Source organism: Octodon degus, unplaced genomic scaffold (genome assembly GCF_000260255.1).
Source record: "Octodon degus isolate 3935 unplaced genomic scaffold, OctDeg1.0 scaffold00044, whole genome shotgun sequence".
Classification (NCBI taxonomy): Eukaryota; Metazoa; Chordata; class Mammalia; order Rodentia; family Octodontidae; genus Octodon; species Octodon degus.
Genome location: NW_004524620.1, coordinates 11,351,638 through 11,368,506, shown reverse-complemented (window position 1 = coordinate 11,368,506; position 16,869 = coordinate 11,351,638). Strand labels below are relative to the sequence as shown.

At 35.3% G+C, this 16,869-nt stretch overlaps 1 protein-coding gene across 1 annotated transcript in view; it reads right to left on the bottom strand.

Annotated features, from left to right (window-relative positions):
- Nucleotides 1-16,869, bottom strand: part of Cntln (centlein) — a 378,305-nt gene that overhangs the window by 128,454 nt on the left and 232,982 nt on the right. Inside the window, exon 16 of the mRNA XM_023715856.1 lies at nt 10,613-11,148. Within this exon, the coding sequence (XP_023571624.1) occupies nt 10,613-11,148 (536 nt within the window). The remainder of the gene's footprint in view (nt 1-10,612; nt 11,149-16,869) is intronic.

The window sequence follows — 16,869 nt, the reverse complement described above, 5'->3', positions numbered from 1 at the left end:
AAAAAAAAAAGAAAAAAGAAACAAATCACCTTTAAAGAATAGGCCATCAAAATCACAACAAACTTCTAAAGATAAGCCCTTAAGAAAGGAAGACTTTGGAGTGAAATATTTCAAGTCCTGAAAGAAAACAACCACGAATCCAGACTGATATAACCTGAAAAACTTTCTTTAAAAATAAATGTAGAAATAAAATATTTTCATAACAAAGAACTACCAAAAAACCGCCAAAATCACCAAACCAGCTCTACAAATGTTCTGAAGGATATTTTAAGAAGAGGTGATGAAGACCACAACCCAAGACCACCAGAAGAAAAAATTCACTAGGGCCAGCCAAATAGCTCAGTGGATTAAAGCATCTGCAAGCAGGTGCTGGGGCCAGGGGTTCGATCTGCAGGTCTGCCAAGCTGGCCTCACCCCCGGGGCACGCTGAGACAGCAATTGAGCTCTTGGGAGGCTGTAAACAGGCAGATCACTATGAGTCTGATCTGGCAGTGAGACCTTTAACATCCTCTAGACCCTTCTCTAAAATAAAAACAGAGAGAGAGAGAGAGAGAGAGAGAGAGAGAGAGAGAGAGAGAGAGACCGAGACCAAGACCACTAGGCAAGGCAAGAAATTCAAAAGAGGATAAAGACAGGAAACCAACAACAAAAAACCAATAAATCAATGATAAGCCAATACATATCAGTTATAACCATCAATGTAAGCGGTCTCAATTCATTTAACAACCAAAACAAGCTAGCAGGATTAAGAAACACTATCCAATAACATGTGCATACAAGAAACATAGTTAATTGATAAATAATTTCACAGACTGAAAAATCAAAGAATGAAAAACTCATGTGACAGGAACCCAAAGAAATGTCACAGTAGCTATTTTATTTGATGACAAAGTGATCAGTTACTTCAAGTCAAGTAACTGATCAAAAGAGACAAAGAAAAACTACCTACTTGTTAAGAAAAAAAATGCCAAGAAGAAGAGAAAACAATCATAAACATATATTCACTGAATAAGTGCCTGCCTGGCAAGCATAAGATCCTGAATTTGATCCCTGGTACCAAAAAATAAAAAATAAAAAAAACCAAATATAATTGTATTTTGAGACCTTAATGCAAATAGACTAAACTACACAAAAAAATCAACACAAAAATCAGAACTGAACCAAACCTTTGACCAAATGAATCTCATATACTTCTACAGAGCATTCCACCCCCCAAAGCAAAATACACATTCTTCCAAGCTGGGAATGGGATGTTCTCTGCAATGATCCCATACTGGCTCATAGAACATGCTTAATAAAATGAAAATCAATTGAAGCTATCCCACACATATTATGAGATCACAGGACAATGACATCAGAAATCACCAAAGCTCCATAAACACATGGAAATTAACAATTCCTGAACAACCAGTAGGTCACAGATGAAATTAAAGAATACATTAAATGAGTTGCAACTAAATTATAATGTCAATATCAGAACTTATAGGACACAATGAAAGGAGAACTAAGAAGGAAATTTATAGTGATTAATTCTCACATCAGGAAAATAAGATAAGCTTAAAGAAATAATGTAATGTTGAGCTTCAAACTTCTGGAAAAAGAATAACTCAAACCCAAGGCTCATATGAGAAAAGAAATTATAAAGATAAGAGAAGAAATTAATAGACTAGAGACTACGGAAACAATACAAAGAAAACAATGAATCAAAGAATTGGTTCAAGATTATATAAAATTGATAAACCCTTAGCCAACTTTATCAAAAAAGAAAAGAATCACATCAATTCAACTAGGAATGAAAAGGATTAAATCACCATGTCTCTTTTAGAAATCCAGAAGATAATGAATATCTACTTTGAGAACCTTCATCCTAAAATGGAAAATACAGAAGAACTGGACAGATTACTAGATACACATGAGTTACCAAAACTGAATTCACAAGATATAAAAATCCACCAACTACTAACATACTAAATGGGGTAAAACTAAAAATTTTCCCTCTAAAATCAGAAACAAAACAAGGATGGCCACTATCACAAATCCTATTTTTTTTGTGGGGGGAGTGGGAGGTACTGATCCAGGAGCAGAACATCTTGCCAGAGTGGCACAGTGGACTCACTTCCAAGGGCTGCAACAGGAAGAAGTGGAGCACAGCAGCCAGACCCAAGCCACATCCATCTGGATGAGTTTGAACTCGGTAGATCCGGACCTGGTGCTAAGGTAATAACTCTACCAAAACTCTACACCAAAGCTCAGAAGACAATGCTATACAAAATGGCAAAGAAGATGCTCCAGAATGGCAGCAGCAGCCATACCAGGTTCCTGAATGGCACAGGTGTGGAGAAAGTATTCCTTGGAAGCAAGGTCAGAGTACTCAGTCATCCAGGTACCTGACCCCTACAGCCAAGAGAGAGGAAAACCTGGCTACTACTCAGCTGGCAGCAGACCTTGGCATCATCTATTTGGCAATGGTTTTAGGCACATTCAGAATGCAGGAGTTCTGAAGTTAAGACAGCTTCCACCTCGATTTCAGAAGAAGGCCTCGGAGGCCAGGCAGTGTGCCCCTGAGAGGGCAGTGTGTGAAGCTGTGAATGAGAAGCCTATTTAGTGGAAACCCCAGAAGTTTGGAAAAGCCAGGAATGTGTATCTCTAAGGGAAACTTCAAGGAGGGAGCAAAGCCAACCTAAGAGAGAAGCCATGGGCGCTACCACCACGAGTGCTATAGGGGTGGAACCACATGGAGCTCACAATATGGCACAAATTGCTTCAACGTCACAAGGACCTAGAGGATTTAATGTTTGCCCTGCTGGATTTTGGACTCGTGTTGGTCCCATGCTTGGTATCCTGCTGTGTGTACCTCTTGGAATGGTAGTGTTTATCTTGTGCCTTTGAATGTTGCAAGTGTTTAGGGTTTCATTTGTACAGGGGTTCACAGTTGAGTTTGCCTTGGATCTTGGAGGAGACTTGGGACTTGGACTTTTCAGCAATGCTGAAACTGTTGGGACTTTGGCAACTCTTTTTTTAAAATTAATTTTATTGAGAAACAAATAGCAATGAGACAGTTTTAAAGCTGATTAATAGGACGGTTTCAATAATGAATACATTGTAAAAAAAATGACAAAATGTATTCTCAGGACCTGAGCCCACCTAGAAGAAATGCAGGAGACAATAGCATAGAAGAAATCAGAAAGTACATATATGAAATCTCTGAAATAATAGTGTCTGAGGTAAAGAAACAACTGCAGAAAGGCATAGAAGAAATCAGATCAGAAATAATTTCTGAAGTAAAAAAATAAATGATAAGTATAATGAAAGAAGTACTAAGTGCTTCTAAAGAAGACACTGATAAAAAAAATAGAGGAGAATAGAAAAATGATGGAATCCTTGAATGAACAATATAGGAAAGAAATAGAATGCATGAAGCAGAATCAATGTGCTATACAGGAAATTGAAACCTCAATCACAAGCTGGCAAAACCATTTGAATGAAAGTGAAAATCAACTTTCGGACCTTGAAGACACCATTGCAGCTAGTGAAAAGGTAAGAAAAGATCTCTTAAAAACAACTAAGATGCAGGAAAAAAATAATTCAATACTTGCAAGACAATGCAAAGATGAACAACGTAAGACTAATAGGCATCAATGATAAGGAAAGAGTCAATACAAATGATATAAAAAGAATATGGGCAGGAGTAATAGCAGAAAACTTCCCAAATATGAGGAAACTCTGACATTCAGGTAACCGAAGTATATAGAGCTCCACATAACATCAACCCAATTAAAAACACACCCAGAAATATAATAATCAAGATCCTAGAAATTCAGCACAGGAACAGTATACTAAAAGCCACTAGAGAAAAGAAACCTCACATTTACAGGAAAACCCATGAGAATAATGGCAGGTTGGGGCCAGGGAGATAGCTCAGTAGAATAAACACTTGCCTGGCAAGCGCATGGGCCTGAATTCAATCCCCGGTTCTGGAAAAAAAAAAAAAAAAAAAAAAGAAGAATGGCAGATTTCTCTTCACAAACCATCAAGTCAAGAAGAGCACAGAGCAAAGTATGTCAGGTCTTTCAAGAAATTCCAACCCAGACTGATATACCCTGCAAAACTCTCTTTTAAGTTCAATGGAGAAGTGAAATACTTCTATGACAAAGAGCAACTAAAGAATTTCATGATGACAAAGCCAACTCTACACAGACTACTAAAAGATATTCTAGAGAGGGATCAAAATGACCACAGCTCCATGAATGAGAACAGAAAGAACCCACCAAATAAGGCAAACAAACACAGGAGAAAAAGAGGTATACAACAGCAGTCAGTCTTTCAATATTTTTTTGTATACTGCAGCAAAATATTTCCATCAGCATACTCTACAAATGGACTTCTGCACCCTATGGGTCATGATTCTGTCCAAGCCTACAGGGTGGGCATCAAGGAAATAGCTCAGTCCCACAAGTGACACCTGGCCACCAGTGTCATCGACATTGTCCACGTCCACCACATACTAGAACTTTGTGTGATATCCTATCCCCAAACTGTTAGAAGTGCTGGTCATATATTTGCCATTCCAGTATTTTTGTTATGTTTTATTCTTAGTAATTCTTTACTATCATGAAAACTTTCTCTTAGTTGATATTTTTGTATATATTAACCTAATCAAATACTATGTGAGTATCCTGATTTGATCACAGATTCATATATATGATACACTACATTCTGGCCTCTTAGTAGGACTCACAATTTAATTTTAATTTTTGAATATCATTTTGAAATACTTAATTTTGAATTAATATTTAATTTTCTGAATATTTTTTAATTTTAATTTTTGTTTTATCATTTATAGTTTCTTTGACTTACTATATACTTATAAGACGTGGTTTGATATTTTTCCTAGTATTAGAAACTTTAAAAAGTGTATTTCCATTTTCCATTGACTTTATATTAGTTCTTCCTTGTCTTTTACACACACACACACACACACACACACACAAAAAAAATACATACAAAACATGATGTAAGATTGATACTGTTTTGTGGAAATCTTCAATTACCTTTTAAATGGGTTCGCCTAATGTATTTCACATAGTCCTGTATAACTACCACTTTGAGAGCTCTTTATTCTTTATCCAGTACCATACAGCAATTTTTCTTGCCTTCTGGATTAATGTCTTTGTTATTTTTCTATATGCTACATGTGGAGGTATTAGAATATTTTGAGTTTGTATAACTGGAAAATATTTTACTTTTAGTTTTCAAAGTTAAGTTTGCTAAGCATAAAATTCAGTGAGGACAGATCTTTTTTTTTTCAGTCCTTTGAATAAATAAGTCTAGTTTCTTACCCACTTGCTCCTTTTTTTTTTTTCTAATGTGGAATAAGATGCTATTTAATTTTGTTCTTCCATAGCTAGTATTTTTTTCCATGTATATGCTTTAATGATCTTTTTCTTTACAATTAGTTTTGGACATTTCCATTTTTGTGTATCTCGGTATGATTTTATTCATATTTCTTGTGGAAAAGTTTCATTTCTCTTGGAAATGTGATGCTATAATTTTAACTAAATTCAGAAATTTTAGATCTTTAAATATTTATTGCCTACCCCATTCTACTTTGAGAATTCTAATTATATGAATATAAGTTTCTTGATTTTGGCACAGAGTGAACTATTATATGACTGATCTGTAAACTCTTTCTTCTTCATGTTTACTTTAGACAGTTTTTATTGTCATATTCATTTAAGTTTGTAAATAATTTTTTAAAATATGCAATCTATTATTATCATGTTGTATATTCATTTCAGAAATATTTTTCTAAAATTCATTGTCTACATATTATATATTTCACATTTTAATGTTTGTCTACAATTTTTAATTTGCTATATAATTATTGATTTTCAATAAATTAGTAACAAGTTAAAAAAATTTTAAAAGATGGATATAATAAACTCAGCAAAAGAAAAGAATTAACATCAGTTTAAAAAATAAATTCCTTTAGCTTAAAAAAGTTTACTAAGAGATATCCATGAGGGATTCATTTATAGAATCTATAAAAATGAACAAGATGTAGGCCTACATAAACATCTGTGTTGCTGGGCCTACCAGGACACTCCTGTAATCCAGCTTCTCAAAGGTTGGGAAGAAGAATCACAAATTTGAGCCAGCCTAGGCAACTTCACACGACTTGCTCAAGGTAAATCTTTTTAAAAGTGCGTTTAGTACCAAGAGGGTTGGATGGCACGGGGGGGGGGGGAGTGTACTGCCAACTGATAAAACACAAATATTTGCTATGTGAGCCATTCTGTTTAGATGTATACACTTTAGAATCTTTGTCCATCATTGGAAGTGAATAAATATACAAATACAAAAACAAACAAACACACAGATAATATTCTGGACATGGGGTTTTGGAGGAGTTGGTAACTAACCATGACACTGATTCACTGTAATGATAATTGACACATTCTTTAGTACTTAACATTTTAGGCATTATTTTAATTCATTATTTATTGTATTTCTCAAAATGTACCTCAATATTATTCTATCATTATGCCCACTGTATGGAAGAAAAATGGAGACAGTCAGGTCAAGTAACATTCCTATGATCACAAAGCTAGAGAATGTCACATAGCTAGAGTCAGAAATTGAACAGAAGTCTGACTGTAAGTTCTATGCTATTAATGTGCTGAGATATATAATGTATTCTAAAAGATAGGAGAGTTGTGTGTGGGGATGGGTTTCCTTTCCCTACCTTATTTTCTCAGCTAAGACTATAACAAAAGTCTGATTAACAAAAGGAAAGCATATAGATTTATTTGGTGTAAGGTTTTTACACAATTCAGGATCCTTCATAAAAAAAATACAACCTCAAATATGAGCTAAGTGCAATAAGGTGGGAAACACCTTATTTATTCAGATACTTCTTGGTTCTTCCCAGACTCTGGAGTTAAGAAGGAGCTCCTTTCCTAAAGGTAGAGAGAGCAAATATATGAGGTATGTAAGAGGTTTATGAAGGTCAGAAGTTTACCACAATTTTTAATTCCTTTCCCTTTAATTTTCTAGAGATACTGAAATTCTGTTTTTCTTCTTGAAGGTTACCACCCTTTACTGAATGTGGAAATAGCTTCTGTGAAATAAGTATTAATAAAAGGATACTTATTTAATATAGTAATATATATGTGACTAAGCTCTACTTGCGCAGTATCTAAATAAAATCCTTATATTTTAGAGTAAGAAAAACTAAAAGAAAATCTGAAATTCCTAAAATTTCACTGCAGGATTTCTGTTTCAGAATTCTTTGCAGCTGAATGATTCCTAAGAATATTATGTCAAGCAGAAAACGTAACCATTTAATCCTTAAAGTGTAAAATTGAATTTCTTTGCTAAACAATTTAAATGATAATCCTGTATTAGAACCAAGTATTTTACCTTTCATGTATTTATTTTTCCACATATTTATTGATAAGATATATTCATATATAAACTGCCCACTGCTTTATGAATAGCCTAATTGTTCTATATGGCTGAGATAAAATCTGTAGCTAAAACTAGCATATTTTTTTGAAGGTATAGATAAATGCTTGGTGAGTTTTAAGTAGGATTTTTAACTTCAAGTGCTTTGGAGGCCAGGGAAAAAGAATCTGGGACGAATCAGTATGGGAATGGGAATGCAGATTTGATCCTCTAGCCTCATTTTTATAAATTTGTACTGTAAGTTTCTTAAAGCTTTTGAGTTTCTTGATTTTTAAAACAATGGTTTTTAAACTTATGTGGTACCAGCTGGGAAGCTTCAAAAGGTACCATATATACTCCCAAAATTATAAAAAAATTGATCTGAAGTATAGCATGGGCTTTAGAATTTTTTGTAAGACCTCCAGATAATAAAATATGCAGATAAGCATTGTGGTTCAGCAAGCAATACCCTGAAGCATGGTATTTTGGCAGGCTGACTACTTTCATCTGAATGACACTGAAGGGTTGGTGGGATAGATCAGCGCACTACTGTGTCTGCTTAGACAAGTGCAGGACTACAGTTTGATCCCTGGCACCACATGTTGCGCCAGCCCCGCCCAAAGGCAGGCTGAGCTGGCCAGAGTCCAGTGGTGTATGCCTATAATCCCAATGCTGGGGAGGCTGAAAACAGGAGGATCACCATGAGTCTGAGCTGTGTAGTGAGACCCTGCAACAACCAAATAATTAAAAAAATACATATCAATAAATAAATAAATAAATAAATAAATGGCACTGAAAGGCCTCAGAGCAGCTGAAAAGCCAAGGTCTCTCTAACTTGCTATCTGCTGTCTCTTACCCTTCATCCTCCCCAAAGTGAGTCAGAGAAGCTAGAATTTCTCTCCCCAAGGCAGGTGACAGAAATTAGAAACCCTCTGCTCTAAAAGCAATTCATAAAACTTAAATATACACAGCAAAATCAAAAGCAAAACTTCATTTAACAGTCTGAATTTTGTTTCATATTACAATAAAAGAGACACGTCCATTAATTTCCCTCCGAATACTCCCCCCACCACTCTCACTGCAACACGCTATGCCATAATCATTGCCACTTCAGGAAGTCTACAAGTCCTCTTTGGTGAGTGCTTTTAGTCACACTGTCATGGCTGTCTTGACGTCCTGAATCACTCAGAACCGTTTGTTCACGTTGCCTCTGGGGAAGGACCAAAAGATGCATAGTTGCTGGATATAGTGAATAAAGTAGATGAAGAAATTCTATACTGTTACCAAAAGTGCATTTCCTTTGAATGGCACTTGGTAGCAGCATTTACTACACTTTTGATCATACCTTGGAAACATATAAAGATTCTAATACTGCCTCAGGAAGTGGCAAGAACTATGGAATAAGTAGATTCACAACAAGGAGTATTTTGAGGATTAGTGACAGTGTGTCTTATACTACAATAATTTAATTTTTGCAAACTTTTTTTTGTACCAGGAATCAAACTCAGGACCTCATGCTTGCCAGGCAGGCATTGTACCACGAAGCTATATTCTTCACCCCGATAATTTTTTTTTTAAATTTAAACCCTAAGCCAGGTGTGATGGCACATGCCTATAATCTTAGCAGCTGGGAGGCTGAGGCAGGAGGACCACTGAAAGTTTCAGCCCAGCCAGAACTACATAGAAAGACACTATCTCAAAAAAGAAAAGAGAAAATCTTCACTGTATATTGTGATTGCACCTCCTGTTACTTCTAACCTTCCCTCTTCTTTGTGCAGAAGCTGGGTTTTTACTCTCTGTACTAGATCACAAGATGATCCTCCTTCCAGAAGGCATCCTACCCTTACATGTAGGAGTAAGAAATCCCATATAGAGAGGCCATGAAGAAACCAAACAGAAACACCTTACTTTCTCACCTTGTCTATCATATTCGATGACATCCTTTTGTCTAATCATATTTCTATACAATTGTGCATTCTTCCTCAAATCTAAAGCATCAACTTAGAAAGCTTTCCCTGACTCTCTGAGTCATCAATCTGACGTTTCTCCTGTTATATAAAACTTTTGTTAAAGAAATCTCTAAGCTTTTCTTTTATAATCTATCTCTTGTTATAGTGACATTAGTCATAACCCTCATAATAGGTGAAAAAATGTATATATCTTTCTGTCCCTATGCTAATTTGAGAACTATGTTTCTAAAATAATTTTCAGTATTATGTCTGTGACTGAGAAAATTATAATCTTCCCAAATCTAAAACAGAATCACTACTAAGGATTTATAAATAAAATAAAAACTAGAGAAAATAGAAAATATGTATGATCACAAAACATGGAAGCATTTAAAAAATTATGACAGAGTATTTTGCATATAATTCTGGCAACACTGAACTGTGTTCTAAAAGAAAGCAAAAAGGAGGTGTTCTAGCATTCACTTGCCTTTGTATTTTAAGTGTATGTATGAATGCATAGCCATGGGTAAAAGAAAGAAATATTATAGATTTTTAGTATTCTCCTGTTGCTACTCACTAGGGATTAAATAACTTTTAAGACTAGAAATCGCTATAACTTTAAAGAAGTAATTTTTAACCACCATTCAATTAAAGTTAGTACAATGACTTTGCATAATACATACATGAAATAATTAGTGAAGATGGTTCTTAATTTAAAGGATGTTAAACAGCTTGTAGACATCTGGTAACAAGCTGAAATGGGTCATTCAAAATTTATCTAACTAAATTAAGGGGGGAAAATGTTTCTCCTCCCAGGTTGGCATGTCACAAGATAACTAAACCGACTTGGTAGGCTTGCCTGGGAATCCTTAGCTGTCAGCGGTGAATATGCAAAGGGCCAGCAAATTAAATCAACCTGCCAAACTGTCAATTTCAAGCCTCATGACTGCATGAAAATAGCATCACTGGAAGAAATCAAGCATTGCCTTCTTTTGGGTTTCCTGGCACCTATTCAAATACTCATGCAGTTGTGGCTAATTTTGCATGCAAATTTCAGTCAATAAGCTCAGAACAAGACCTCCCAAGATATTTCAAAGGATCTGACAGTATTTTTTCTGAATACCAAATCAACAGTAGTTGAAATTCAATCTCCATTTGCCAGTGCTTTACATATGCACAGTGTCCCCACCACAGAGCTAAGTTAATGAGAGCCCTACCTGCTTTCACTCACATCCTCCCAGCCGTCCTTGCTGAGGTTCTCAAACACATTGCTCATAACCTTGATGGAGTGATTGAGCACAGTGTGGTGAGGGCCCGAACAGCACTTTCTCTTGGCGGCTTTAAGTTTAACCTTGGTCGTGGTTGTCTTACAATCATATTTTCCAGCTCGCAGGTCTGTGGTGGCCATCTCAGACTTGGCTTTGCCTTCAGAAGGCTGTAATTTCTCCACTGGATTCATTAGCTCTTCCTTTTCATTTCTCGGTGCATTGGCTTCTACCACTTGTCTCCTTAGTGAAGTGACTTCTCTCTCCAGTTCACTGATTTTTACTTCAAGTTTAGTTTTGTCTTTGTCTACATCTTTACTCTCCTGTAGTAGCTGTTCAAGTTCTTTTTTTCTGTTCTCTGCAGCTTCTTTATGCTGTTCTAAACTAGCTTTCAGGAAATCATTTTCTTTCACTAATTGTTTGTTTCCTTCTTTTAATTTTTTTGATGTTTTCTCAAAAGATTTTAGTCGATTTTCCAACTCAATGACCTACACAGAAGAGTTTAATTTATACTTTCAAAATCCAAAACCATAATCTACTGGATCTTTATTTAGATTTCTAATTATTGAAAGAAAAATAATGTTCAGTACAAGGACAAAACAAATCTTTGGAACTTAATTTCTAAATAATTGTAAGGTGGTATAGATGAATACATTCAAAATGCAATAATACATCTGTTGAATAAAGGACAGATGGTGAAAGAAGTTAAAATTGTACATAAAGTGATACAGAATTAACTCGCTGAATAAACTGCAGTTTTGTAAGATCCTAAGTACTTTAGTTATACATATACATATTTTTAAACATAAAAAATCTTTAGGAAAAACACCTTATATAAAAAGTTTTAAATAGGTACATGGGGAAACTTATCAATGAATGATATTTTTATTCAACATCCAAAAATCATGAAAAATGAAGACAAAATACAAAATAAACTACAAAGCCCTTGATTTACCCAGTAAAAAACTTTTTACAAAAAAACTCCCCAAAACTTGACAAGGCTGCATATGAATTAAAGTTTTCAGTTTATTTTAATAAATACTATTCATACTGTAGGAACTAGCAGTGGTAAAGTATACTTCTTGATGTTAAGGAATTTCAAAAACTGTTAAGGAGATGTTTACATGCCTAAAGCTAAGAAAGAAAACAACTTAAACGTCCTAAGTCTAAGCATCAAACAAAATAAGTAATTCTAAATCATGAGAACAAAAATTTCATGAAGTTGATATAGATCTTGGTCTTGAAAACTAATAAGTATTGCTTATTTATACATACATTTTGCTATTTACAAAGTAGTTCTATAAACACAGTCTCTCCATATCATCTCAAAACCATGAGCTAAGTACAATACTTATATTTCCATAATAGAAACTGCAACAAAACATCAACAACCACAACAATAAAAAGTAGATTTAGGGGCTGGGGAGATAGCTTGGCAGTCTAAGAGCCTGCCTGGCAAGCACAAGGACCTGAATTCAATCCCCAGTGCCACATGCCATGCAGGTCCTGGCTGTGCAGCCACCAAAACTGGGTGTGGTGGCTTGCCAGCAATCCCAGTGTTGGGGAGGCTGAGACAGGTTCACTATGTCTGAGCTGTGTAGCATGATCCTGTACCAATTAATTAATTAATTAAAAGAAAGTTTCAGAAAAATTACACAAAGAGGTAAATTCCTACTTTGAACTGGAATGCAAACTGAGAATATTTTGCCTATACCACATTCCATAAGCCATCTGAGAAGATACACTTTATAAACACACCACACACACACACACACACACACACACACACACACACATACAAATTGAAGTTATATTTACTTTAAAAGGAAAATTATCAAACAGATACTTTTCCCCCTATGTTGTGTGGCAGTCTGGGGAAACATTTTAATGTTCTGACAACTACTATGGTTTAAATGTTTGTGTACCCCTAAAATTCATATGTTAAAAACCTAATCAAACAATTAGTGGAGGCGGGGGTTCAATCCCTGGCCCTGCCATGCCTGCCCCACTCCTAGGGCACATTGAGATGGCAATTGAGACTGGACATGGTGGTGTGCACCTGTAATCCCAGCCTTTGGGAGGCTGTAAATAGGCAGATCACTATGAGTTCTATCTAGTAGTGAGACCCTGAACACCCTCTAGACCCTTCCTTAAAAAATTAAAAAAAAAAAAAAAACTATTGCAGAGATCTAATCTAACGAATAGAATAAATAACCTTTGAAGAGAACCTAGAGCGCTACCTTTCTCCTTCAACCATGTAAAGATAGCTAGAAGTCAACATTAAAAAAAAACACCACTATTTTTCTTATGAGTTCGATTACCTTTCTCTAATTAAATAGTTATTTACTGATTGGTTAACCTATCCAGAGACAAGATTGGGTAGCCTACCCTATCAACACAATATAAAGAATCTCACCTAATTTTAATCAGTTATAGTCCACAGTATGACACACTGATAGCTTTTATGTCCTTATAGGACCTAATTTTTGGTCCACAGTGCAGGTACATGAAATTGGTCCCTAGCTCTTATAAGCCTCTGCATATTTCTGTGATGAGATTCTGTTCTTCCTTCACAATGTAAATTTTACTGGAAAGATGGTAAACATGACAAAAACTAGTGCTGAAGAAAACAAAATCTGGCTGAATCTTTATTTCTTCCAAAACATTCTACTTCCAATTTTTATTCTCAATTTAGTAAAATGTACTACAAACAAGGAATATTATCTCTTTATACTATATTTAGTTTTCCTTGATGGATCTTTAATCATTGCCCCAAATAGAATATTTTCCATACATGTATTTTAAAATACTTAAACAGGCTATATTTTAGGGTAGGGTAAGTAAAATAGACTACATCTTTAATATATCTTCTATATAAGCAATTATACATTTTCAAAAATACTGACTTAGAGAGTGGTAGAAAAATGTTAAGAAGTAGTAATCTAGAGAAAACACTTTTTTGAGTCAGATCTGTATCTTATTTTCAGATCTCATTGCTTTAGTTGGTAAAATGTTTAAAGTCTTATACCATTAGTCTCCAAATCTGTGAGACAGGAGCAGTAATATCTACCATGCAGAATTGTTTTGAGTATTAAACATGGTAAGCAAACAATTCTGGCCGACAGTAAGTACGAATCAATTTACTATTTTCATCAACATTATTATTGTTAGGGTCGGCCGAATAGCTCAGTGGATTAAATCAACTGCAAGCAGGCGCAGGGGCCACCAGTTTGATCCCTGGGCCTGCCCTGGTGGTTCCACCCACAGGGTGCGATGAGACAGCAATTGAGACTGGGAGTAGTGGCACACACCTGTAATCCCAGATCTTGCGAGGCTGTAAACAGGCGGATCACTAAGATCCAATCTAGTAGTGAGACCCTGAACACCCTGTAGACCCTTCCCTAAAATACAAAACAACACCAACAAAAAACCATTATTATTGCTTCTTTTACTTTAAAACTGTTTCTATTATATGTACTAAATATGCTAAATTAGTCTTTAATTCTATAGTTTTAATAAAAATAAAACATGAACACATGTAACATTTTATTAATTTTTATTTTTATTTTATTGAGACAGGGTCTTGGTATGTAGTTCAGGCTGGCTTTGAACTTACAACAGAGCCCTGGCCTGCCTGGAACTCACAGTGATCCTCCTGCCTCCACCTCCCAAGTGTTGGGATTTAGGTGTGTACCACCATGCTTAGCTGTGTAAGAAAACACTTTAAATTAGTGATTTAATTCTGGAAATTAGTATTTTTATCTTTTGACTAAGATCTATTTAAGTTTGGATATAATTCATAAAATTTTTATTTATGTTGGGGCCCAGAGCACAGTACGGTATCTTGGCATAGTGAGGACTTCAGGGTTTTTTGTTCGTTTGTGTTTTGTTCTTCTGAGACCGGGTCTCGCTATGCAGTTGAGGCTGGCCTTGAGCTCACTCTGCAGCCCAGGCTGGTCTGGAACTTGCAAAGATCCTCCTGCTTTAGTCTCCCGAGTGCTGGTATTCCAGCTGTGCACCACCGTGCCTGGCTGAGGACTTTGAACTGAAGGGCAATGGAAGGTTTTGGGGCAGTATCTCCAACTTTCTACCTTTTATCCTTCTTTGTCACCCAACTTGAGTTTCTCAGAATTTCTTTTCAACCTGGCAAGTCACTGGAGATAGAACTCCTCACTTCCTACAAAGGCTACCCTTCCTTTTTCTTTCACCTTGAAGAGCCTCGTGTAAAGGAGACGCCCCATCCTATGGGAAAGGAATGCTACACAGAAAGGTCAAGAAAAGCCTGAGTGAAAACGCCTTCTTTGGGTTTCACTCTCAATCTATTCTCATTGGATCAAATCATTTTTTTTCAATCACAATTTGACACAGATGTTCTTTCTTCATAGAACTTAATCATAAAATGAACATTTCTTCCTGGGTCTTCATTTCTGAAGCCTCATATGTCACATAAAAACTTTAATTAAATAACTTTGCCACAGTTTTATCACGTTAACCTGCCTTTTGTTAAAGGAATACTGGTTGTGATGCCTGATGATGACAAAAGCCATCGCACCTTTCTGCCCCTGTACGTACCAACAGGAAAAGCCTTGGGATTTTAAAGCCTATCAGCTGCCCAATGTGAATCTATGTTACAATATGTGAACCGGTCAAAACTTATTTTTGTTTAAAATGGAAGACAGATAACAAAGCAAATATATTACTTCTAAACACTTTAAAAGGGGAAACACATAACACCATTAAAGTGTTCCTCAAGGTATGCTCAAAAATTACTAAACTGATTTTAAAAATGAATCTGGGGAACTGTTAAGGTATTTGGTTTTTGTGTTTCAAATCTGCTCAAATCCATTATTTCGCTTTAGTGATAAAATTTTAAGATAATTTACCAAAAAGATAATTCTTTCTTTCTTTCTTTTTTTTTTTTTTTTTTTTTTTTTCTGGTACCCTGCACTTGCCAGGCAGACACTTATTCCACTGAGCTATCTCCCCGGCGCAAAAAAAGGAAATTCTTTTCAAAATTGAAATACAGCACCTGGCACTGTGAGATGTACATGTTAATCTGATGGGTCTGCCAAAAAAAATGTAGCACAGTGGGGGGTGTGGCTTAACAAAAACTTATTTTCTTATAGATCTAAAGTTTGAAAATCCAAGAAAAATGTCAGTGGACTTCATTTCCTTTAAGGCTTGATTCACTGCCTTGTAAACAGCAAACCTTCCCTGTGTCACATGGTTTTCTGTCTGTGTCCTAATTTCATTTTCTTGAAACAATGCAAGCTTGCTATATTAGGGCCTTCCTTAATAACCTCATTTTAATTTAAATACTTCTTTAAAGACTCACTCTAAATAGAATTCTGAGATTTAAAAGGTTAGAATTTAAAGATTCAGGGGGACATTATCAGCCAACAACAGAGTGAAATACTAATATGTTATTATATGTGGTATTAGAAACACATGCAGACTTTGCTCTCATCTTGTTACTACCTTTTATATTCATTTCGAATAAGTGTCATGTATCACCTTTGAAAAAAACTTAGGCTGCGGTGTGGCTCAGTGGTAGCATGACTGCTGGCATGCAGAAGGTCTGGGTGCTCCAGCATCACAAAAATAAATAAATGATGAAATTCAACCATGAGTAATTAAATTGTGACAAACAACTGCACTAGATTAATATAAAAAACAGCAACAAATTAGTATGCTAATTTGACATATGGTTCAATGAAAATAATTCCTGTTTGCTTTCCAGGCCTTAAAGTGGATTCATATATCCATTATAATATTAGTCATTTACAGTGGTTAGAAAGAAAGAATAGATTTCATTAGTTTCTACTCTAGGGCAATACAGAGTGACATATTAATTTAAAATCTGGCAAACAAAAATATTTCTGAAAAGAAGTAAGCTACTCTAAGCTATATGATATCCTACCTGATAGGAGGCAGATTATTTCAATTATGCATTTTACTTTAAGATAAATGTGAGCATTTTTTATTCTTTATGTCATTAAGTTTACCAGTTACGTGTCATTCAGTAATACTGAGATGACAGCCTTTATTACCTGACCATATGCCAAGTGTTAGAACTATTCAGGGAATTACATTAACTGTTATAAATTACTGTATGTTCTACAAGTCAGTTCACATCTGCAAGGAATATAAGTACATATATTAATTTTCTGCTTATATATGTGAATTTCTAACTTTTTTAAATGTTAAAG